Below are 27,306 nucleotides of genomic sequence, written 5' to 3'. Positions count from 1 at the left end.
ACGAAATATCATTTAATATTGACCAGTCGCTTTTCGGTAAAGGAAAACATCATGAGGAAACCGGACTAATCCCAATAAGGCCTAGTTTACCCTCGGTGTTGGAAGGCCAGATGGCAGTCGCTTTCGTAAAAATTAGTGCCTACGCCAATTCTTGGGATTAGTTGTCAAACGGACCCCAAGCTGTGGTCGATGGCCAAGGGGAGCGGAGGTGGGGCATAGATGTAGTTAGAAATTTTATTCTCTAGGGGGGGGGGGGGGGGGCGACAAACAAGAAGCATTGCGGTAATAAAAATAAAAAATCATACCATAAATATAAATTGTACTAACTCTACGTTAATATCTAATTAATCTGATATACATGTTACAATACAATTAAAATTGAAATAAATGAGAAAATAAATTTGATTCACATTAATTAATTGTTTAACATTGATTTGCATTGCAGTAAGTGCCGGCAAAGTATGAAAAGCCGGGACAACGCTAGGAAAATGATGATGATTGATGACCATCGCCAAGTTCGTGACAATATTTGAAAATGCAAACTTCAAACTGGTAGCTTATGTAAAACCTGACCCACTGTTCACCGTCGGAGTGGGCGCTAACCAATACGTTCTTCCGGTCTACATTCACAAGTGGTCTGTTCTATATTCCTAATAAGTGAGCATTAACGCCATTACAGAGTCATTGCACAGATTTATACTCGTAATGATAGGAGAGAGGAGGAGTTTCATAAGAACTATAGATAATAGAAGAGGTAAGATGCTTGGGCACCTGTTACACGACGAATTTATCAAAAACATCATAGAAGGGAGAGTTGAAGCAAAGAGGAAGGGAAGACCAAGGAGAGGGTACATGAATTAAATAAAGGAAAAACTCAACGTCGTGTCGTATCAGGCTGTTAGAGAAGGCAGAGGATCGCTAAACATCTGATCTGACGACCGATTTGGCCTAGTGGGTAGTGACCCTGCCTACGAAGCTGATGGTCTCGGGTTCAAATCCTAGTAAGGGCATTTATTCGTGTGATGAGCATGAATATTCGTTCCTGAGTCATGGGTGTTTTCTATGTATTTAAGTATTTATATATTATATATATATCGTTGTCCAAGTACCCTCAACACAAGCCTTATTGAGCTTACTGTGAGACTTAGCAAATTTGTGTAATAATGTCCTTAAAAAAAACCATGGAAATTGCTCCACCAACAAGAGTCTTTCTCTTAAATATATGATAATGATGTAAAAGCGGGCGCAGCGGCTGAAAACGCCGAAATTTTGAAACGTTTTAAATATAAGAGCCTCGGTACCATTTTGTACCATTTTGGCGTTGAAACTTGGCGTTCGTGGGGTCACAGCGCGCTCAAGTTTTTTGCAGAAATCGCGAAGCGTCTGGTTGAAGTAACTGGTGACCGAAGAGGTGGCGGCTTCCTCGCACAACGTATCAGTATTGCGATACAACGAGGAAATGTCGCGTGCATCCTTGGTACAATGCCTCAAGGGCCTATTTTAGATTTATGCTAGTTATGGTAATCCTCTGTATATACCATATTGTTATTGTATTTGATGATAATGATGAATGGTAGCTGACCGAACTATCGCGACGAGCGAAGCGTTTCAGCTTGGGCAAAATGCTTTCTTACATCTGCTGCGGTATCATGGTCGCATTTTTATCACTTGTCAAGTCGTGCGTCACTTTCGCACTTACGTACTTGTTAGAACGTGACAGGTATGATGACAGATGATAAGAAACCGACCATCTTAGCCAGGCAGTTCTACATTCGATTCGGCTACATCTGTACGTATACGTACCTTATATATATATATTTTAACTTAATTACCTTATCAAAATTATTAGAATTCAAAATTTTCATGTTTTTATATTTTTGAATGAGAAATCTCAAATATACAATTACAAAAAGTGCATGCAGAAAAAACGCAAACAAAAAATACAATCAAAAATAAAACATACAGGAAGGACATGCGTATTTTTTTATGCTAGGAAATATACTAGTCAGTTTGCTCTGGCTCCTACACTAGGCTCAGCCTGTCTCGTAGGTAACCCAGACTCAAAAGAGTTTATACAATATATATATATATATAATGGCTTCTCTACACGATTGCCCAGCGCAGGCCAGTGATATTGCTATCTCATTCCACCTCATTGCTGCGTCCCTTAGACTGGCCTACGCTGGGTCATCGTGTAGAGGAGCCCTAAGGTACGTATAGGTGTATAAATGATCGAAGACAGTCTAAATCGGAAACACTAGCTAATTTTCAATTTTGCATTCTTGTGTATATTCTTGAATCTACAATGAAGTTGTAAGGAAATAGGTAAGTAACTATGGGAGCATGTTGACGATTAAATTTCATTGTCACGCGCCCGTGTCACTGCCTGTGCCGTGGTATCAGCGTGTTTGGTGTGGGCCAAACCGGTGCCACGAGTTGCGACACGCATTGTTTGTCCACAGCGCTGTCTGAGCCGCGTTTAGACTATATTAGTCCCAACGGGAGAGTACTAGACTTGACTATCGCATATTATCAGAAGGGTACCGGCCCTATTATCAGAAGGGTAGGCGAATAGCGGAGTGACTAAATTTCATTGTTACGCGCCCGTGACACTACCGTCGCCGTGGAGTCAGTGTGTTTGGTGTGGGCCAACCCCCAACCCGGTGCCGCGGGTTGCAAACTTGCGACACGCATTGATTGTCCGCAGCGCTGTCTGAGCCGTCTTTAGACAACAGTTCGACAGTACTCGGGAGATTATAACTTGCCCAAGTACTTAATGCACTGGTCATCTATTGGATTAGGATTTAAACGGTAAAAATGGCATCACTATAGTAAGTATTGCAGATATATATATCGCTATATACACAGGGACAAGGAAGATTTCATTGATTGAATAATAAAAATATACCTTTCAACTATAACTTTTTTATGTTACAAAATATAGCGGTGCTATAATAGACCACAGGATCCCACCTGATTACAAGTATTTATATATTATATATATCGTTGTCCAAGTACCCTCAACACAAGCCTTATTGAGCTTACTGTGAGACTTAGCCAATTTGTGTAATAATGTCCTTAAAAAAAAACCATGGAAATTGCTCCACCAACAAGAGTCTTTCTCTTAAATATATGATAATGATGTAAAAGCGGGCGCAGCGGCTGAAAACGCCGAAATTTTGAAACGTTATAAATATAAGAGCCTCGGTACCATTTTGTACCATTTTGGCGTTGAAACTCTAGGTTCGTGGGGTCCCAGCGCGTACAAGTTTTTTGCAGAAATCGCGAAGCGTCTGGTTGAAGTAACTGGTGAACGGAGAGCTGGCGGCTTCCTCGCACAACGTATCAGTATTGCGATACAACGAGGAAATGCCGCGTGCATCCTTGGTACAATGCCTCAAGGGCCTATTTTAGATTTAAGCTAGTTATGGTAATCCTCTGTATATACCATATTGTTATTGTATTTGATGATGATGATGAATGGTAGCTAGTAGTAAAAATGGCATCACTATAGTAAGTATTGCAGATATATATATCGCTATATACACAGGGACAAGGAAGATTTCATTGGTTGAATAATAAAAATATACCTTTCAACTATAACTTTTTTCTATTACAAAAAATCCAGCACTGCTATAATAGACCACAGGATCCCACTTGATTACAAATATTTGAAGTGTTTTCAGTCCCGAAAATAAAGCTACCTAATAACTAGTTCATTACCTAATAACTTGGAAGGTTAGGTTAGGTTTGTTTTATGGCAATCCTGAAAAGTTCTGAGAAATACCAAATTATGACTAAAGAAAATGCGGACAAGCAATACATTATGACTTAAAACTTTATGGGGAATAATAGAGACCCTAACGCTAACCGGACAAGTAACTCTACTCTCGAACTATCTCCAAGCACTCTCCCAATGTAAACACTCCATACCGGGCGCAGTGTAAATATATCCACTACCTACGCCTAATAACATCATTATATGCATATTATGCATCGTCTAGATATCACTTTAGATACGGACTTCCGCTGTCATATGAAAATTTAATGTAGATGATCTTGGGTTTCATACGAGTAGGAACTATGTTACTGATAAGGATACGTACGTAGATATACTATATTTTATTACATGGGCTTTAATGGATGTGATATGAGATCATTGAATATTGTATTAGTTAAGCAGGTGTAAATCAAATAATGAAAAATACGCAAGTACGACCTATAACGAGTTAGCACTGATTAACTAGCACGTTATCTTTGCGCGGATTGGCAAAGTAATATTATTTGTCTTAATTAGGTGTAAATCAATCGAATCACAGAATGAAAGGAGCGTAGACGTCAAAACTGTTGATACAGGGTTTATCAACGTTTGTCTATACTCTGCGAGTTGTGTAGATCAGAGCCCTACCCTGCTATTCCCAAAATAATGAAAAAAAAAATTCAATCGATGACATTTTTATTGTACAGGAAAGAAATTAGTTTTAATTTTTATCCGAATTTAAATTCTGTACCAGCCATCTTTGATTCAACAACAATAAACACACAGTGTGACGTTACAGAAACCGTGCATAGAAAGATAAGATATACAGTGACCCGTTTTCAATATTCTTTAGTGTAGTTCCGTCAACTAATAGGGCATGCCCATAAGGACCTTAGTTTCTCTTTCGAAAGGGTCTGAGAGGGAACTCGTGCGCGTTCAATAATCAGTCGGTAGTTAATTGTTCTAGATAGGAAACGTGACTTGATTTTGGTTGAACTGTTATTAGCAATGTACGAATGAAAATCGTAGTCCTGCATTTTTAGAGATTGCAGAAAATATCAGAAATTTTAGGTCTTTTAAGAAATTTTCTTATAAGCCTTGGGGAGTTTGCGGTAACTGCGAAAGCGAGATAATTTTGTAAATATCTGCTTAACTAGAGGCACTTCTGACTGTAGCAAAGTAAGCATCCGCAACAATCTCGGCCGAATTTCACCTTCCCATACAAACGGAGTCATTTTAAAACTACGTGTTGGATTGTAATGAAACTTTGCACATAGGTACAATGTCATGAGGTATATCTATGCATCTAATTAGTTTATATAGCTCCAGACAATTATATTAGGCATAGATATACCTTATTCTATTGTAAGTACAAAGTTTCAGAACAATCTAGCAAGTCGTTTTAAAATGAGAGCGTAACTACTTACGATTGTATGGAGAACCGTGCTTGCTGGAGACCCTTATGCTTATTTATGAATATTTTTGTCGATTTAGTTATTGGATATTTTTCAAAAAGGAGAAACCAAGGGGGCTTGCGAAGTCTAGTCTGGGTTTGTTAACTTTACGTTATTTTCTCGTAGAAGTAATACGGCACTAATCGTCAGTCGACCTCATCTCATCCAACGGAAGAATGTGCCATACTCGCCTTATCTTTACAGCTATTTATAGCATTGTCTTAGCGTTTCTAACCGCACACTATAAGTCTATAACCTATACGGCCAATTCCTATTATTTTACTTGACCACAAGCTCAAAAACTAACCCTAAGTATACTTTGCACATTCCTTGAATAATCAACTTAAAGTGATTATGTTTAGAGTTCAATTCAGTTAAGCCATCTCTTACGACTTACGATATTTTGGAACGCAACGTTTAAATGAAATTCGAAATCATACAAACAGTTCGAAAACCAACTTTACGCGCTTGAATTTAGATTGCCATTTACCTTGAAAAGCTTGGTCGGTCATGATGTTATGGATTGGGTGGGTATTAAGTGCAATTTTGCGATGCATTGTCGTAGTGTAGTAACCCCGGTTGTGGTATTGGAATTGACCATTGTGCGAAATTTAACGGGTCTTGACCTATACCTACTATAACTAATAATCCTAGTATAGCAGACTTTAGAACGTAATGAGAATAAATAAGTATTAGTTTAATAATAATTGGTGTAAAAGGACAGTTTTATAAAATATTTTACAGTATTTATGGTGCTACTTTACCGCACTAGTGCGAAAATTAGCAATATTACGTTACTGTGTCGAACATTTAAAGGGCCATATGTACTGTAAAACGTTGTACGATACATGTGCGAATAGGTAATTCGCAACTCGTGTCGATTTAATTTATCGCCACTCGTTTCGAATTTCCTATTTTTCGCACTTGTATCGTAATGTACTATTTCAAAAAAATTCTGCACATTTTCTATTAGCCTACCATTTGCGATACCTACGGTTAGAATTACCAAACTGAACCTTGACTTGTTTGAAATATAGATACCTATACTGAATCTATGTTTGTTTAATTCCAGGGCTATCTGCATGAGTGGCGTCGTTTCACCACGTTTTCTGAAGATGAGCTGACGGAGCTTTTCAACAATATAGAGGACATCTACAATTTTAACAGGTTAGATAAAATATTATACAAATTAACCATTTTACTACCTATTTTACTGTCTAATCTTAGAATAAAAAAGTCTAGAAATCTAGTTCCATAGAGTTGATTACATGAAAAGTGAAGCTAAAATAGCGCCATCTTTTTACAAGCTTTTATTTAGTTTCATCTGTCCCGGGGTCTGTCTGATTTGTGTCTGTAATGAAATCTTGCAAGTTAAATTTGACCGACTTCCCAGTATCTAATGGAGATGAAAATTTGCATACATATGTAAGTCGGGTGACAATGCAATATTATGATACCATCGAGCTGATCTGATGATGAGACAGGAGGTAGCCATAGGCACTCTGTGATAAGACAACGCAACCTATTGTGTTTGGGGTTTTTATAATTGTCTCGATGAGTATTAATTGCCTGTGGAAAGAATAGTACAGTCAGCGATAAAAGCCTGTACCTGCCAAAAATGAATTTTTTGACAAAAACTTATTTTACAGTACATATGGTGTTACTTTATCGCACTAGTGCGAAAATTAGCATATTACGTTACTGTGTCGAACATTTAAAGGGCCATATGTACTGTAAAACGTTGCACGATACATGTGCGAATAGGTAATTCGCAACTCGTGTCGATTTAAAACACTCCCTTCGGTCGTTTTTTTATTTATCGCCACTTTTGCAGCTGTTTAACTTCAAGGAAGTTAAACAGCTGCAATAGTACATTACGATACAAGTGCGAAAAATAGGAAATTCGAAACGAGTGGCGATAAATTAAAACACGACCGAAGGGAGTGTTTTAAATCGACACGAGTTGCGAATTACCTATTCGCACATGTATCGTACAACGTTTTACAGTACATATGGCCCTTTAAATGTTCGACACAGTAACGTAATATGCTACTTCTCGCACTAGTGCTATAAAGTAGCCCCATATGTACTGTAAAAATGTTTTATGCAATATGCTATGATATTTCTGTGGTAGCATGTAAAAACCGAAAAGAAAACCAGAAACACTTTCGCGAAATGACAAATTAGCCTAATACTTTGGCATAGTGAAAAGAACTTGGGAATCAATATAACCATCACAAACTTGTATCTCGTAATTCCCTTCATTCAAATTTCAACAGTAATTCCCAGCAATAAGGTTGTATTTTGAAAAATGTTATTGTATGAAATACGAGTATAATAAAGTTGGTGGTCACCCTTGCTGCAGGGGTGTTGTTATAATACGGAGGGTAGTTTGACGAGGGTTTTAAAAATACGTGTATAATGTGACGGCTCGGACAGTTGGGGTTCCGTAGGGATTAACTTTTTTTAAGTGTTAAGTGTACAACTTTAAATATACCTAAAAATTAAATTTAAAACCCCCTACGCTTTATGCTAACAATATTTATTTATGCCAAAAATAATTTTGGGAAAGACCTGATACTCATCAAACTGATGGGTCGATTTCTATACAACATAGCTAAGAACATAACATAGCAAGGAAACTCGCTTTCACGTAAAATAAAACGGCATCGAAATCGGCCCATCCGTTGTACAGCTACGATGCCACAGACAGACAGACATTGGCGTCAAACATATCACTCTTTTTGCGTCGGGGTACTCGGGGGTTAAAAATGACCTATGTCGATATTTCATTTCGTCAATCCCTAGTTTTTACGGGAAAAAGTTCTAGGTATAGTTAAAGTGTTCCTGTTAGTAGGGAGTATTTTCCCGATACAAACTATTTTCTTTTGTACTCCCCCCTTGGCAAGGGTTCCGTCAGCCGTCGGTCGTTTCCTTAGGGTTCCGTAAACACGGAAGCCTTTTAGTTTTCGACGATTTGACACGCTTGTCGGATTTAAAGGGATGTGAAATGTATTTATGAATTATTTATTACTGAAAACGTATTTTAAAGTTGCAATTTCGGGTTGGTGTTTTTTATTGTTACTTAAATTTATGTATTCATGCACGGAATAATAACTGTATGAATTTATAAGAGAGATATCTTTGAAGAGTTTGAAAAAGTCTTGACGTTCAGAGTAGTATAGCCATCCATGCCGTAATCGGCAACGGCGACCCTGGCTAATTATGAGCGTGAGCTCTGATATGGCTTGCAAAGCCGAACTTTACTTTTACTATCGCAGGTGGGACAGTACAGTTGACCAGAACTATTGTAAGTATTACCTTGTGGAGACTGGTCTGTTTATGCTAACTTTATTTTTGAGTATAATTACAGTGAGACACCTCATTCGGTTCTCGTATGTTTCTTTTATCCTAATGAATGTTTTAATTATACGGAATTTTGTCTCTTACAGACTCCATACATCTCTAAGGATAATTTGATATAAGTCATTTAGTTCTGACATTTAGAGATATTTACACCACTAAATAATTTTAGTTTTTTTTTGTATCTGTTTGTTTTTTTTTGTGATTGTTTTTTATACTTAATTGTTGATGTGCTAGTTTTTGCTTGTATGTAAATTCCATGTTGAGTTACAAAAATGCCCTTGTGGCCTATATGCTGAATAAATGTTGAAGTTGAAGTTGAATTAGTATATAAGGAGGGTTCCGGCCGGGATTTACGTATCTGATGTTTCCGCTCAGGACGACTTCGACATTATCCTAAACTTGGCACTTTCCTATCTTGTCTCTTTTTTAATTTGCCATTTTCTTACCTGGTCTGTTTCCCAAACTTGTCGCATCAAGGCCAATGAGACAGGCGTCTTCAAAGTTCCTTACGCTCACCTTAACACGAGAACGCCATTCTGGCCGCTGAGAAGCATACTCCTCCCATTTTCCAAGTGCTATACCGCAAGCAGTTAGGTGGCGCTTAGTTTCAGAGTAGTAACAAATAATTAAATTGTTACATGTGTACATTCTTCATTATTGTTTTAATTTGCATTAAATTGCCTATTTATAGGTAAGTAGTACTTACTTACTGAAAGACCTATACTTAGAGTTGGTAAGAACTCGATCTTGTAAGTCTTGAAAATCTCCAGTCGTTATTACGCGACTCCGCGCTTAAAAGACTTCCTACTCGACAGTCCTTCATTGAGTGTTTAAGCGCAACTTAAAAAAACTGGAGTCTTCGAATAAAGACTTCGTCAAAAGTTTTAGGTTTTATCTACGAGCAACACAAAGTAAAATTGACATTTTTCCATGTGTGTATAACCCATGAACTTGTGTGCAGACAATGCCTTTTAGAAAACTTTTGTACATAATTTAAGAGTTCTAGCTATTAAGGTTAGGACTCAAGTTTCGACTTAATGACTAGATTCTGAAAATCTGAGTCAAGTCTTAAAGATCTTGAGTCTTAACCAACACTACCTATACTTTTAGGCCACAAAAGGTTATACCTTCACATTGACAAGAGATCATAGCATTAATTTAACGGTAAACAGAATTAACACATTATAATGATAATGTTATTAATGTAAGTTTTGATTGAGCTTCACGACGGATTGCGTAAGTCGCTCAGTATTTGGGTCGCGTGTTTAAACTGCTACCTCTCACTTCGTGAACTATTGTTAGTTGCCTTTGGCTATTACAAATATTACTACACGTTTAACCGACTGACGAATAAGGGGGTTTTTAGATTAAAGATAAATACAGTTTATTATTCAAGTAGGCAGATTACAATGCGCTTATGAACGTCAAATAAAGCTACACCGGCTCGAATCCTACACCTCTGCCTCGAGAAGATTTAAATCCCCCCTCAACTGGAGGAGGGTATCCCAATATGGGACCGGCAAAGAAATCGGCGGGAGACATCTTTTCAATACATTAGATCTTATAATTAACATGCATTAAATAAGAAAAAAATAGTTATTTACGATACAAGTGCAGAAAATAAAAAATTCTCAACGAGTGGTGATAAATTAAAACACGACCGAAGGGAATGTTTTTAATCGACACGAGTTGCGAATTACCTATTCGCACGTGTATCGTAAGTTTTACAGTACAAATGGTTCTTTAAGCTTCCGCACGCGTGCAGAAAAGTAGCACCATATGTACCTACTGTAAAAACAATTTGAATTACAATAACAACAGTAGGTACTTTTCTTTGTAAAAATTAGATTTAAAAATATATATGAACATCAAATCACACTCATAGCTCTTTCAGCAAACGCATCGATTTCTTACAAAAGGAAAATAAAATTATTTATTTATTTTATTTATTTATTTAAACTTTATTGCACAATACATGAAGAGTACAAATGGCGGACTTAATGCCAGAAGGCATTCTCTACCAGTCAACCATGAGCCAAACCGAAAGATCCTAATTGGTGCAGGGTCAGAATACAGAGTAAAATGACAAAAATATCACAATATTACCTATATAAAATTATACGTACATAAATAATATGATACATAAATATAAATACATACATATATAAATATATACCCATTGTGAAACATCATGAGGACGACCTTTGAACCTTGTCAAACAGATGCTTGCGCAACATGCGCTTGAAGGAGAATTTGTTCTGGGCTTGTCTCATAGAGAGAGGAAGATCATTCCACAGCCGGATTGCCTGAATGTTGAAGGAATTCGACATGAAACCTGTACGATGTCGAGGGACAATAAGTTGAAGGCTACGGGAGGTTCGGAGATCGGTGCCGGGGCGCGGAGTAACAAATTTGAATTTGGAACGAAGGTAATCAGGGGCTGAAGGATTAAATAAAATTGTAAACAAAGTGCAGAGAATACGCAAGGATCGACGTTCACGAATAGGGAGCCAGTTAAGTTTTTTGCGATAAGCAGAGATATGGTCGTATTTTCGGAGTCCAAAGACAAACCGGATGCAATTATAATACCTAAATAAAATATTTGATGTGCTTTCTTACCTGTGCTGTGTGATTACTGATTTGGTATAGGTGCAGTCGCCATTACCGTCAAACATGTTCTAACATACTCTCCACTTGATAACAGAACCGTGTTTTTTTAAAATATAGGAGACAAACGAGCAGACGAATCACGTGATGGTAAGCGATTACCGTCGCCCATGGACACCCGCAACACCAGAGCTTTCCGGATATACCGTGTTTAGATATGTATGAGCTAGACCGCTTTGATTTGGAGCAATTTGCGGTTAAAGTGCTGAAAATTTTAAAAATACGTAATATAAATTTATATCATAAACATGTTTAGCGAAACTACATAAGTAGCTTTATTATATAACTTTGTTACAAGAACAAAATGTAAGTAAGCCTTCCACTCAAACCGCAGACGATCCTATGTCGCAAACACCTGATATCTACCGGGATACACTTGCACGTTGGTACCGCAATCGAGATAAATCGATAACTAGCTATATTATATTTATCACGCGATAGAGACAATTTAAATATATGTATTTTTACCCATTGACAAAACGGATATGTTTAGATAAACATGTTAAATTGAGGGTCAATTTAAATCAATGACAAAAGTAATTTATCTGGGACGATCTATGAGAGGTTGATTTCTTATTGAACTTTACGCCAATGGTAGTAGCGTCTCTAATATTGGCAATAAGTACCTTTTTGGTTATAAACAACACTACCTTACCGCCAACTAGCTCTATGCATTCATGCGCATACACAAAAGCAATGAATGGTTTAACATAATAATTATTCCGTTTCGAATTTAACCTTCTCGTACACCTGGGTTACGGCGTTTGATTCGATTTTGTACTGTATCTCTACCTAACAGTGTTAGAAAAATGGTGGGTTCCCAAAAGTAGGCGTGGGCGCTAATGGGTTAAAGGGAATAATGATCTAATGATTAACAAGTTCTTAGCCATTTCTACTTAATAGATATATATTCAATTTACGAAGCAAAAGCTGTTGCTAAAATCCATTAAAGGTTATACGTGTAATAAAAGTAGGAAAGTAGCCATATAATGTTTTAATATCCCACAATGTTAGCAGTAAAGTTCCCGTTTCGTAATCTCGAGTTAATTGCTCAATACGTGTAGTACTACCGGTTGCGGGGAGGTTTATATTTATTATGTACTTGCTCACAGGAACGACCACATACCGAAACATGAAGCCACTTACTTATTCGCTAGGTGCACGACTGGCGCTGCCTTTATTTTGTGGGTTTTTTCTACGTTAAATCTTATGGAGAAAAATTAGTTCAAACGGCTGCCGCTTGCACTAATATGAGAATTTTACTTGTTTGTGACAATCAGCGCCACTTCTCCCTCCACCGACTTCTCACGTTCCCAATTGGGATATTTTGAATGAACTGCTTACACTTTTTATAATTTCATAAGCAGTTCCACGCATGAGTTTCTATAAAAAATACCCAAAATCTATAATAATATTCGAAAATTTCCCTCGATTTGTCAAGAACCCGTTCATCATCATGACAATGTAGGCAATAAAAATATTAAAAAATCTTTCCAATTTCCAGATCCCTCTGCGAAGAGCTAAACACCTGCCGCCTCGACGCCACCTGCATCGCCCGCTGCTTCGTGAACAACACCTCCGGCTTCTCCGTGTACACGTCGTACTGCACCGGCTACCCGCGCACCATGGCGCGGCTGGCGGCGCTGGCCGGCGGGAGCCTCAGCGCCAGGGAGTTCAGGGAGAGGCAGTTGGCTCTCGGGCATCCGCTGCCGTTAGCGAGTTACTTGTTGAAACCGGTGCAAAGGATATTGAAATACCATCTATTGCTACAGGTAAGATTTTTAGGTTATTTTAAGTAAAATCTAGGAAGGCGATTTTTAGGTTTTCGGGCACCTCGTATTTTCGCTTGATAGTACCGATTAGTGTCAAACATTGGTAGTATACACTTAAAATTTTAATTTTCTGGGTTTTTGGGAATCAATGTTGCAAGTTTATTCGTTAAATTTCGCTTTGAAATAAATAAATAAGATGGTAGTCGATTTTTAGGTTTTTTTTTTATACTACGTCGGTGGCAAACAAGCATACGGCCTGCCTGATGGTAAGCAGTCTCCGTAGCCTATGTACACCTGCAACTCCAGAGGAGTTACATGCGCGTTGCCGACCCTAACCCCACCTCCCTCGTTGAGCTCTGGTTTTCGTGAAAAAAGCACGTGATAATAGCTATAAACTCTTATCGCTATTATATCCGTCTATAGCACAAGGTATAATCAAGGATAATAACTTGATGTTTCTTTTCATACCAGTACCCCTAGTGTAAATATTTTCGATAGCGAAACGTGACGTACGCGTTTGCGTTAAGTCTCATTTTGTATGGGTTTTTGAAAAGCGGGACGTTTTGGAAAGTCAAAAATCTCATACAAAATGACACTTAACGCAAACGCGTACGTCACGTTTCGCTGTTGAAAATATTTACACTAGGGGTACTGAATACGTCAATTTAAGGCCAGTACACACTAGAGGCGTATGTAACACGTCTCCGCAGCTCTTCCAAAATGTAGGACATAAACTTGCTGCATACGCCCATTAGGCTTAGCCTTTATTCCTCATTTGCCAAAAACCCAGTTCATTTGTTAAAACTCCCGTATTTAGATGTGTTTTGTTAAATGTTCCAGAACGTGGTGAAGCAATGTGCGACAAGAGAGACGGAGTTTGCTTTAATGCAGATGACGGGCATCGCGCAACACATTGACGACATGAAGAGGAGGCACGAACACGCTGTCAGAGTACAGGCAAGTCTTTATCACCTTGGCTTATGGCGTCATTTAGAGTCACAGACCAAGCTAAGTTGGCAGAGATTTTGATAGCCCAGACGGTGCAAGTGTTAAGTAAACGAGACTATTTCATAGAAGTTTGATGTTTAAAATAACACTTTAATTTCACTGCCTGGGCTATTAAAATCGCTGCCAACTTATCTTGGTCTGACAACTATGTAGTTTTTCTTCCCTTACGAATCGTGTTAATTCTTAACCCTGCAAAGAATACTGCAATTAAAACTATTGAGAGTTATAAAAAAAAATTAAGGTTAACTCACACGCATATTAGAAGTCACAATTAGTGCGACATGTTATTCAGACTAAGCTTTTTTTTTATATCACGACGGTGGCAAACAAGCGTACGGCCCGCCTGATGGTAAGCAGTCACCGTAGCCTATGGACGCCTGCAACTTCAGAGGTGTTACATTCGCGTTGCTGACTCTCTAAAAACCTGTACACCCCTTTTTTGAACAACCCCATACTGTAGACCCTCGGGAAAACCTCAGAACAACCGCACCGCTGGAAGGATGTTGTGTAGTGTGCAGTTGCAAAGTGTGGGGATCTCATTGTAAACGTTGTTGCGACTGCAACTTAATATTATATAAAAATCAATGCAGTAGCTAAACGCAGCCGTCGGGCTCGGCTAGCATTCGGAGGCTTTTTAAAAGCACCAATAGGAGCGCTCCACATAATCTGTTTCGCGGCCAATTGGAAGCATTTAAATCTGAACCTTTTGTACTGATCAAGTAAAATATTGCAAATCACTCTTTCATCATCCTCCATACTATAAACACCTACTTTCTACATTGAACCGTTTTGGCAAGAACCCTTGCAAACCAGTACCCCTTTGGAAGATTATACTTCACTTCATTATAAATCGAAGTTTTATTTAAGTCGTCGAGATCCTGACCTGCACGGCGGCTACAAACGTCAAGCTACTTTGAAAACGACGTTTTCAAAGACATTTTCACACTATGTCACGATGTTGTGAACTTGTGACGAGTCGGTGCAGTGTCTATAATTTGTTGTGTTTTACAGGAGATCCAATCGCTCCTATACGGCTGGACTGGACCGGATCTGACCACGTACGGGGAGCTGTGTGCCGAAGGGACATTCAGGTCTGTAGCTATAGTCCGGCAAACGCAACTTGATAGTAAGTAAGAACAAATAAAACTATACTCATCCCTTTCTTTTGGGTATTATACTCTGTATCTTTAGGTATTAAAATAAAAGTATACAAAATCTACCCTCAACTGGGTCCTTAAGCCATTTGAGGGTAGATGTAAACATTACATGATCGAATAATGTAGGTCAAAGTCAAGTCACAGATCCAGGCGGTTTTGTATTTGGTTGGTTAACCAATAAATGTTATAACTACCCGAAATTGTACATATTGTTTGTTTCCTTTTATTTAAATACCTAAAGATACAGATTATAATATGTATTATGTAAGATAAAGACAGTATGATTATCTCTGTCTGTTTGAAATGAGACAGCCCCGGGCCAATATCTCTACTTAATAATGTGCCATCAGAGAGTTGCCAAAATGGCGAAATTGTCACATGGAAATTTTTCGAAAACTTATCAATTTTTTGTATGGGAATCGAAATTTTCCATTTACATAATGAAAGTTTCCGTTGTTTGCTGAAATTGTCTTGAAATTACCTTGAACTTTTTCAACACTTTGGAATCTTTCCGCAACTTGAACTTCAGTGTAGCTACTGAGTCTTAAACAAGTAGAGGTAGTTGATACTACCCAAAAAAACAAATACAAACTTCTTGGATAAAACAGATTCCGACGAATTTAGAACCGTTTTTTGAAGTCCGTGAATGTAACAAAAATTCTAAACTTCGTACTAACGTGGAACGTGTTGAACGACTTGATTCTTATACTATTTTACTTCTCCAAAATATTATACCATATCTTAAGATAATCGTAACATTTGCATGATAAATATTCGGAAATGCTGATTGATTTACTGTTCTTAAACAATTGTCGTAAGATAGCGTCTTACGCTAAGATAAGCGCGTCTCAACTTTCATCTTAAAAGAGCCCTAAATCCACTCGGCTCTCTAATCCCAATACGTTTTTAAGAGCAGGTCAAATAATGATAACGTTCAATTTCATCCTGAAGCGTCACTAGATCCGATTCTAATTCTACAACTCTGCGCAGAAACTAGTTTTCAAGTTAATTACACGCGTAGGTAACTAATTTATTATTTATAATGCGTTTCCGCAGAGTATTCGGCGCGAAGGCGATGCGGCACGCCTTCCTCTTCGACAAAATGCTGCTGGTGACGAAGAACCGTGAGGACGGGATCCTTGCATACAAGTCGCATATCATGGTAAGTTGTAGCTGCTTTTGGTTTAAAAAACCAAACCTAAGCTTTGATTTAACAATTGCAAACTCAATAACTATCTTGGCATGCTTATGAAGATGCTTATTGGCACCAATGGTACAGTCGAGGAAATTGATTCTTTAGCAGTTAACGTGTCACGTTACAATGGACAGTTCTTACCATAAGTATGAACAGCCAAATTTACTTGAACCGCAAGTTGCTAAAGAATCAATTTCCGCGACCGTACATTGATTAAGATGCGTATAATCTAAGATAATTTCGTGCTTCGAATTTGACAGGTAAACGAGATGGCGCTGTACAGCTCCATACATTTTGGAGTAACTCTGATTGTCAAAAGTTGACGTTTGACAATTCAGTGACCGCAAAACATATGGCGCAGTACAGCGCCATCTGTTTTGGATGTCAAACTAAGGGGCACTTTTTTTATTTAAACTCCTTTTTAGGGTTCCGTAGCCAAATGGCAAAAAACGGAACCCTTATAGATTCGTCATGTCCGTCTGTCTGTCCGATTCTGTCACAGCCAATTTTTTCCGAAACTATAAGAGCTGTACTGTTCAAACTTAGTAAGTGGATGTATTCTATGAACCGCATTAAGATTTTCACACAAAAATAGAAAAAAAACAATAAATTTTGGGGGTTCCCCATACTTAGAACTGAAACTCAAAAAATCTTTTTTCATCAAACCCATACGTGTGGGGTATCTATGGATAGGTCTTCAAAAATGATATTGAGGTTTCTATTATTTTTTTTTTTTCTAAAATGAATAGTTTGCGCGAGAGACACTTCCAAAGTGGTAAAACGTGTGTCCCCCCCCCCCCCCCCGTAACTTCTAAAATAACAGAATGAAAATTCTAAAAAAAAATATTATATACATTACCATGCAAACTTCCACCGAAAATTGGTTTGAACGAGATCTAGATTGGTTGGATTGGTTTGATCTAGTAAGTAGTTTTTTTTAATACGTCATAAATGTTACGGAACCCTTCATGGGCCAGTCCGACTCGCACTTGGCCGCTTTTTTTATTTAGACTACCTTTTTATTATAATTAATTATCTTTGTTAGCACTTAATATGTGACTTTTCCTTAGAAAAGGGTCCTTATGCACACGAAGCATAAGGACCCGTCTCTGATTGAAAGCCACATATCCCTTAGTAACGTTTTAGACATTTCAACCCGTCGTATTAGACCGCGAGCCAGGAACAGATTCCCACGACCAATCGCCTTCCGGCCGAAAACTCGTGCAGTTGTTAACGGCTAGGTATGATGAACCCTCGTGGACGTCAGCTGCCGCTCCGTAGGTAGGTTGAGGAAAGGAGGAGAGGAGAGGAGGAAGGACAAAAAAAATTGGCTACGCCTCCCGTTTGATACCGTGTCAAATGATAGTTCAGATGCTATTGTTACTTTTAAAAAATCGTCTGCCGGTTATATCGCGGTGGTAAGAACATCAGCTGGTCGCATGAACATGTAACAAAAAAATAAGCGCTAGTTATACCTTTTTATGATATCAATAACAAATCATAAAACTTCGCATGTAGCATTTCATCAGGCGTTGACGCCTGAAAAGCCATCAATGGATTACACAAGTTACACATTACGCATACTTTGCCGCACATAACGTGGTAAGGCGTATATTTTTTACATGTTCATTTTACAGCTGACTGTATTTCCACCGCGATACAACTGGCTGACGGTTTTTTAAATATAAAACAGCATCTACATATAAACTATCATCTGACAAAGTATCAGCCGGGAGGCGATGACTGACGAAATATGCTCCTAGCCCGCGGTCTATATGACGTGGAAACTGTTTCATTAGCTTCAAGCCTCCTCATCTTATAAAGTTTTCGGTTATACCCTAGAATTTATCGGGCTTTTTTAAAACGGGACCCTATTACTAAGACTCCACTGTCCGTCTGTCTGTCGTTCTGTCACCAGGCTGTATCTCATGGACCGTGACCGTGACTGTATTTCTGTTGTCGCTATAAATAAAGGCCGTGTGTTCAAGTCTCACCAAAGACAGTAATTTTTCCACTTTTATATTTATTCTCAGCTTAATAGCATCGTTAGCAGACATTTCTGCTTGTTAAAAATTAATTACCAAATAGTTAAGTTTTGGAGGTTATGTGCACCATTTTTTTTTATCCATACTGATGTACGAGTTTTTACTCGTCCAATCTAATTTTAACCTTAAATTGAAGGTAGTCTAAGGCGCACGGCACACTGCATCCGATTCGCACGTCGCTCCGAAGTTCACATAGCCCAAATACACACATACAATAAGAGACATTATAGCGACATCCCGCTCGCACGCGTGAATTAGGTGAAGTTATACTACATGAACGTGAGTAAATAACCAACCCGATACCACAAGTCATATACTTACTTGTAAATTTCAGTGCAACAACATGATGCTGGTGGAGTCGATCGCGGGCGCGCCGCTCTCCTTCCACGTCATCCCGTGGGACGCGCCGCGCGCGCAGCTCACGCTGCAGGCCCGCTCGCCGCGCCACAAGCGGGAGTGGACCCTACTGCTCAAGCGGGTAAGTTCACATTCGCTCGACAAGCTTACGTTCCACGTCATCCCGTGGGACGCGCCGCGCGCGCAGCTCACGCTGCAGGCCCGCTCGCCGCGCCACAAGCGGGAGTGGACCCTACTGCTCAAGCGGGTAAGTTCACATTCGCTCGACAAGCTTACGTTCCACGTCATCCCGTGGGACGCGCCGCGCGCGCAGCTCACGCTGCAGGCCCGCTCGCCGCGCCACAAGCGGGAGTGGACCCTACTGCTCAAGCGGGTAAGTTCACATTCGCTCGACAAGCTTACGTTCCACGTCATCCCGTGGGACGCGCCGCGCGCGCAGCTCACGCTGCAGGCCCGCTCGCCGCGCCACAAGCGGGAGTGGACCCTACTGCTCAAGCGGGTAAGTTCACATTCGCTCGACAAGCTTACGTTCCACGTCATCCCGTGGGACGCGCCGCGCGCGCAGCTCACGCTGCAGGCCCGCTCGCCGCGCCACAAGCGGGAGTGGACCCTACTGCTCAAGCGGGTAAGTTCACATTCGCTCGACAAGCTTACGTTCCACGTCATCCCGTGGGACGCGCCGCGCGCGCAGCTCACGCTGCAGGCCCGCTCGCCGCGCCACAAGCGGGAGTGGACCCTACTGCTCAAGCGGGTAAGTTCACATTCGCTCGACAAGCTTAGGTTCCACGTCATCCCGTGGGACGCGCCGCGCGCGCAGCTCACGCTGCAGGCCCGCTCGCCGCGCCACAAGCGGGAGTGGACCCTACTGCTCAAGCGGGTAAGTTCACATTCGCTCGACAAGCTTACGTTCCACGTCATCCCGTGGGACGCGCCGCGCGCGCAGCTCACGCTGCAGGCCCGCTCGCCGCGCCACAAGCGGGAGTGGACCCTACTGCTCAAGCGGGTAAGTTCACATTCGCTCGACAAGCTTACGGGCATGTGGGCTCCTTTATCAACGCGCCATTTCCCGTGCGGCACAAGCGGGTTGGCGCTGAAGACGTTTTAATGACACGCCGTCTTATTTGCGCTTTTTAGGGTTCCGTGTACCCAATACCCAAAGGCTAAGCCCTATCTCTAAGAACCGCTAGACAGTTGAAATTTTCACAGATGTATTTCTGTTGCCACTAACAACAAATACTAAAAACATATTTAAATGAAGCCCCCATACAACAAACGTGATTATTTCCCGTTTTTTTGCGTAATTTGTAGTAATAATGGTTTTTTCATTATTACTAAGGCGTATAAATTCACATTAAGATATTAGGAATGCTCTATCTTCTTAAACATGCAGTACAACACACAAGACAGTTCACGCAGCAGACACAAGCGAATGTAAGCGCTGCTGTTAAAGCCACCTCAAACCAAAGTGTTTGATAAAAAATAAATCCAGTAGATAGCCAAACAAGTACGCTAAGTTAGTATTGATTTGTTTTACATGTATCCAATTTTTCTTTGTTTTCAGGTTATTTTAGAGAACTACAACGCAGTGATCCCGTCCCACGCGAGACAACTTGTGATGGAGCTCGGACAAAACAAAACTGATGGTAAGTTTCTAGTGTCTTTACATCATTTTATTCATAGGTTAAGAAAACCTAGAAAAAATAACTTTTATACGACATTTTAATCGTGAAAACACTCGATATCAATATATTTAGTACAAAATAATAATTAACAAAATATACGGCTTCAAAGACAACTAAACTAAACAATCATTATGAGGTTTATATATTTTGGTCTATAAACGTAAATTTTTGATACGTAATGTATGGGAGTGTCAAAATTTACTTCTAAATGGCGGCACTAAATATGTTTTTTTATAAAGAAATAGTTTTATATGGTTTGAACATTTAACTTATAATATTTTATAGGTAACGCTTTCAAATTGTGTGAAAACTCTGTTAATATACATATATATGCTCTCATTACAGATGACATACTGGCAGAGAAATCTCACAACCTAATAACGCAAGCGTCAATGAGGAAACAACTCTCAGCACCCGAATACCTCGAGAAACGGAAGCTAGAGCGAGAGAGAAGAAAATCCTTCGAGAACGGGGCGAGAGGCAGAATGAAGAAGAACATGAAATACAGCGTACCCAACAACAGAACAAGTAATCAAGACTGCGACTGTGCACAGGTATCTTTAGAGAAAGGGACAGACTATACATGCGATACTTGTTATATAGATCTCTGCTCGGATTGTGAAGCAGAAATATCCAAAAAAGACAAAGATTGTAGCTGTAGCCATGATGACGGTAAAGAAAAATGCCCTGAATGCGACAGAGCATTACAATTCATTGATTCAGGTAGCGCTGAACATTTAGAGAGAAAGCAATCTGTTTGCAAATGCTCTGATTTCAAATCATCTCAAGAAAGCTTTGCTAAAGAATACAACGGTTCTTTGAATAAAATCAGAGGATATCATTCTTCTGATAATATCGTAGGTTACACTGACGCTAAAAGTAAAGATGATCTTAGCGACACTAATAATTCTTTAGTAAATGTTCGGAATATACCTAAATCATGTCTAAAATGCGCGAAGATAAAAGAAAATATAGTGACTGATTCAACTAGTACTATACATTCGAGGAAATCTAGGTGTAATGACAATGACAAACACAAGACAGATACGTTAAGGTCCAAGTCTAAAGAAGATCCTCAACGATCTAAATTGTCTAAAATAGGAACGTGGAGACGTAAGTCTGAACCTGGTTTGCAACAAAATACAGCTATCATGATTAAGAAAAACATGGATAGTGATACTGACAGAAACGAAGGGAAAGGTACAGAAAAGATAGAATTTGAATGTCGTAACTGTGGTTCGAATAAAATCACCAGAAAAGCAAAGAATACTGAAGGTGTTATCATATCAGACCCTGAAGTTGATGCTAGAAAGAGCAGTAATACTAGTTTGAAACCAACGATTGAAATAAAAATGTACAACACAAAGAAAGTACCAAAGAAAATATCAAAACTAAAGAAAAACAGAGCAAATGGATTACGACTCGGGACTGACACCACGGCGAAGTTCTATGCTGATTTCTCAACGGACGTATCCACTGAAAATATTCTGCACATTTCTGAATCTACCGACAGTCTGAATGTTGACAAATCCAAGGACAGCACACCTAGCTCAGTTGTACCAGAAACTATTAGCAAAGACGAAGACATTGACGAAGAAACGTATAAAAAGTTAATAGAAAAGACAGATTCTTTTAAAAAGAATGAACTAGAGAAAGTCAAGTATTTAAACAAGCAGAAAGTAATAAATGAAGGGTCTGAAACGGAAGAAAAGATTGAAACAAGAGAAGACGCCCCGAGTGGTGAAGATGTAGAACAACCTTTGGAGCAAATAATATCGCAACTGTTGATGCAAAATCGAGAGTTCCAGAAGTTATTAAAGAAACAACAGCTAAGGAATAGCGCTCAACGAAGACACCAGAGACTACTAAAGTCCCATTCAAATCCTGAACACCCAGTAAATAAACCTAAATATTGCCGGCAAGCTTCTGAAACTTTACTAGTAAGTAAAGATGAACCTGACGTACAAGTATTAAGTCCCCCAAATGAAATAAATGATGCATCCGATGATGATCACATTTATGAGACTTTAAGGGTAGAAAACAGAGTTGAAGATGGTTTGCATTCATTGAATTCTAAGAGTAAATCTATTCAGCATACGTCTCATGTTCCCAGACCAAAAAGAATACCTTCACCACCAAATGCTGCCCCCACTAAAGTTGTTAAGAATGTAGATTCTGATTACGTATACCTTTCTTTTGATAAACTGAACAAACTTCAAGACAGTGAAGGCATATATGATGTACCTGTCAAATCTCCTGAAAAGGTCAACCCTCAAACTGAAGAATGTTATGAGACAATGGAACATCGTGGTTCTGCTATCGACAATAATACTGAAAATCTTTATGATAGCCTAATGGAAATCTGTAGAAGAAAGAAAGATACACCAAACACACTACCCGGGGATTACTTGCCTATGAGTCCCGAGCAGCAAAGTCCTAATACACCAGAAATTTGGCTTAGTAGACAAAAAGAACATTTCAATGTATCAAGAGATAGAAAATCTGGTTCTTTACCAAGAAGTTTTCAAGTAATAACAAATAACCAAGAAGAAAATACGTTAAGCTCATTCAAATGTAAACCCAACAGTAACAGCAAGACATATTTGAATAGAGATGGAAAAGTTATGAGTACAGATAGACCATTCACAATCGCATCAGATAAAAGTGAAATTAGTTATGACGATGTTGAAAATTATATGAGTGAAGGAGACATACTTAAATTCAACAAAACTACTAACTCCAACGACAGTGATTACGTGCAAAATATCAGTCAATCTACATTAGAATTAGAACAAGAAATCGACAAGTGTTACAAAAATAATTTTGAAAAGGATCTCGATGCTAATAAAAATCAAAATTTGCTTACCGTTTCTCAACCAAACTTGAATACATCTACTACATCATCATGTGAAGTATTACCGTTAGAAAGCAATGATGACAAGAAAGAAATTGATATCATTCACCCGGAACATAAGATTTACAAACCAACCAGCAACATGTTGTCTCTTAAAAATGTTTTAAGTCGTTTTAAGAATAGGTCGCCTCCGAAAAATACTGAAGAAGAAATTAATGCTAATGATCAAAGTAGTCCAGAAATAAAAACGGACGCAAAGAGTCCTACGAGTGAAAAACGACCGGGCTTAAATCCAAGAAGTTATTCCAAAAACCTTTTACAAAGGTTTAGAAGTATTATAGGTGATGAACATTCAGATGACAATCAAAATAGGACTGAAACTAAAAAAAATACTGATGATATAAATAATTCAGTGAAGACAGATATAAAAGTAGTTATCACTTCAACAGATGTCAGTCCCACGACATCTACCGTAGTGTATTCCTTCAACAATGATCCTATGAGTAAAAGTGTCTATGAGCAAACTACTTTGACAGAGAGTCAAAACGAAAAGAACAATTTAGAAACTTTGTCACACAGTTGTGACAGTATTCCTCAGAAACCTGAAGTAATCAGACCAAATTACGAAAAGAGCGTAAGCATGGTGACTAACATATCAAATGCTTCTTCTCCGTCCAAATCTACTAGTAATTCCTATCAAAGCTTAAATAAACTACCAATTTATATGCAAGGAAGTAAACATTTAGGGGCCAGGATAGCACAACGCGAATATGCAGATCCAGTCACGTTAGTAAAAGAAAAATCTGCCTTAAAGAATGTTAATGTACTTATTAATAAAAACGCCGTTAGACCTGATAGTTTATTTTCAAATTCGTCTTTTGTTACTACGTCTAGTGAAAGCGCAGATCACGAAGTAAAGCAAGAAGCTAAAAAGGATAACAGTAACGATAAATCAACAAATTCAGATGAGAGTTTCTACGAAAAGTCATTTGAGAAAATAGAACACGTGGTTGACGAAGATGTGTATAGAGATTCAGCTGTGTATTCCGACCAAGAAGAAGTTGAAGAATCTAAAACTGAATCGTCTGATGCAAAATCGGTTAGCAAAACTGTTTCGAGAATAGAAAGTATCAAACACAGTTCCTCATTTAGAGCACAAAGGGTAACTGTGACATCTAGTGTTTGTAATACTAAAGCCACAGTAGCAAAGAAAATCCCTGATAGTAACGCTAAAACTAAAATTGAACAGAAAGGTTTCGATAAAGATAAGCCAAAAGCACCTCCTGTTCCAGTCAAACCAAAAATTACTAACATCCCTACACCCATGATGGTTAAAAATGTCGTAACAAATAAAAATAACCTAGCAAAGAATCAAGATCAGTCATCATCATCAGAGTCAGTTAATATAAAAACTATTCGAAGAAACACTAGTTATATTCACAAAATAAAAAATGAAAACATAGAACCAACCGAAGGCAAAGTCGAAAAAAAAGTAAACGAAGAGGGTAAAGAAGAAACAGATGGCTCTGGAATACCTAAGCCAACAGGTAATATACAAATCAAGAGGTTAAGTTTTGAAAGAGCAAGTCTCGACTCGGCAACAAGAAAAATAAGGACGAACGAAACAAAACGAACGTCAGTAGAGCCACAGAAAACGTCAAAGAGCGTCCTTGAGAGGAGAATGGAGATAGAAATGATGTCGAAAAGTTTGACGAAGCAAAGTCAGATAGCGAAGAAACCAGCAGCAAAACCTAAACCGATTTCTACTAAAGTTGCGAGTTTCGAACGAAGCGTAAGCGAAGTTAGAGGCTCAACTAAAGGTACTAGCTTTGAAAGAAGTGTGAGTGAGGCTAAGAACGAAGTATTAGTTGAGGCTACTGTTTCGAATGAAGAAAATCGGGAAGAGAGTAAAACAGAAGTTAGCGATGATGCGAAAAGTAGTTGGGTGAAGCAGGTTGTCAACAAATTCCAATGAGTTTTATTGCTGAGCACCACAAATGTATTCGATCATGAAAAACACAAAAATTTTCATATATAAGTAATATCAAAACGATTTAATTTCATGCATTATGTATTTGAACTGTAAACGCGTTTGAAAGTATGCCAGTATTTTTACAACGTAACAAAAAAAGTTTGTTATTAAAATGTCATGAATGTTAAAATTCTATAAAAAAAATTGTGTTATAAAAGTTAACAGTTAGCAATTGTTACACGCAAATTTTCCAAAAACAACTGGTCATATTTTTTCGTCAAATAAGTTGATATTTTAGTATTTGCTCTCCGTATAAACGTAATGTATGGCATTTAAAGTCCGTCTGGTTATGTACGCCACTTTTTAAATTCATTATACACGTAGGCGTAGATATAAGCGTAATTGTTGATTGTAAATATTTTAACTATCAAACCTCCCCGAGCTTTGATATCTTGTGCCATAGACAAGAGAAGATAATTTAGTATATATTTTATCTGTATTATAATTATATTCTATGCACAAAATAATGGACACGCACAAAGAGGCAGCGCCGAAATTTATGACGAAAAATTATCATTTGACTTTTTATCAGCATGTATCTTTGTGCAATCCTTTATATCTTATGCTCACTATGTAAATAAATTTGTTAAAATGCTTATTTTGCTATGTATTTATTCAAAAGTGCCATTGCAAATGATATCTCATTAGGTATAATATACACAAAAATAATATTTCCGTGCAATTTGATTAACGATTTACTTAAAAGTATTTATTATTTCATAGGTTTAGTTTTTGTTGTAGTTACTAACACCAAAAAGTAGATTTTGTTTATAGTATTATTTTTACTAATTTTATACGATACGTTGCTGTTTATTTTTTAACATTTGACATTAGTTTGTTAATTTCATTTTCGTGTATTAGTACATTGTCATTATCATTTTGTTTTAGTAAAAGTATTGTAAGACATTTTCTGAATGTTATACTTAATTTGTCGAGACTGCTAGGAAGATAAGACTATAATTTTATCAATTAACAAGTTTTAACCGTAATTAAATTAAAATAATCAGAAATATATGAACTTTTCAATTGATACAACGCATCGCATAAGCCAGGAGCCTTCAGTAAGAAATGCATATATGTACTTGGGAAAAAATCGACCTATGCCGCCATGACACCGTTGGCTGATTGGCTCAGGCACCTGCCGCGATAGTAGAGGATTCATATATATATATTTCTGGTAACACATAGTTAATTTCAACTAACACGTTTTAATTAATTGCATACATTTTAAAGTAAACTAGCACGAATATTTTTATAAAATGTCAAGTTATATCCCAACGAGTTAGACCAGGAGCCAGTAATTCAAATAATAACTTGTTTGTAACATTTTATATTGACGTTAGCCTTGCTGGCAAGGAAAAAAACGACTTGAAGTTACTGGCTTTAATGAAAAGGAACAGGTATATTATGTATTACAAACGTCAATCATGAAATTGTATCCCGAGGTGTACTCTGAATTTAAATGTAAATCTTATCGTTCTTTCCCTTTTTCTCCCTTTCCCAAAATACGCAATGAAAGGGATAAAATGATAAAATTGATGTTTGGGGCAGTTTCGTATTTTTATGAAACTGGATAATACATTGGTACCTATACTACTTATATGTAAGGTAGCAACGATTAGATAAGTATTACTAATGAACTTTACAATGTCAAGGTAGCCTTTGATAACAATAAAACATTTTTTTTCTTAAATTCATGTTTAATTTATTTCCTTAACCTTTCTTATGTGTGTGGTACCTAATTAAAAATCATAGGTTTAAGCGTCAGTTGTGCCAAATATAGCAGAAAAAAACGTTGTCTAAAAAATGCAAAAAAATACTATGTAAGTAAATTCGGTCAAGAGTCTTATCATTATCATACATCGACAAAGCGTTAAACGTATACCTAATTGTTTCCCACAAGCAAACTCACTCTAAGAGTTGTGTGGGACTACACCTATTCTAGATTTAACGGCTA

The 27,306-nt window shown here is 38.1% G+C and overlaps 1 protein-coding gene across 2 annotated transcripts in view; it reads left to right on the top strand.

Annotated features, from left to right (window-relative positions):
- Nucleotides 1-27,042, top strand: part of LOC133531004 (uncharacterized) — a 195,460-nt gene extending 168,418 nt beyond the window's left edge. For both annotated transcript variants that reach the window (XM_061869079.1, XM_061869080.1), the window contains exons 4-11: nt 6,287-6,381; nt 12,752-13,019; nt 13,860-13,976; nt 15,039-15,118; nt 16,241-16,346; nt 18,759-19,784; nt 20,343-20,424; nt 20,809-27,042. In XM_061869079.1, coding sequence (XP_061725063.1) covers nt 6,287-6,381; nt 12,752-13,019; nt 13,860-13,976; nt 15,039-15,118; nt 16,241-16,346; nt 18,759-19,784; nt 20,343-20,424; nt 20,809-25,292 — 6,258 coding nt within the window. In that variant the 3' untranslated portion in view covers nt 25,293-27,042. The remainder of the gene's footprint in view (nt 1-6,286; nt 6,382-12,751; nt 13,020-13,859; nt 13,977-15,038; nt 15,119-16,240; nt 16,347-18,758; nt 19,785-20,342; nt 20,425-20,808) is intronic.
- Nucleotides 27,043-27,306: the final 264 nt, after the last annotated feature.

Source organism: Cydia pomonella, chromosome 24 (assembly GCF_033807575.1).
Source record: "Cydia pomonella isolate Wapato2018A chromosome 24, ilCydPomo1, whole genome shotgun sequence".
In the NCBI taxonomy this organism is placed as follows: Eukaryota; Metazoa; Arthropoda; class Insecta; order Lepidoptera; family Tortricidae; genus Cydia; species Cydia pomonella.
This window is presented reverse-complemented; position numbering and strand designations above follow the sequence as displayed.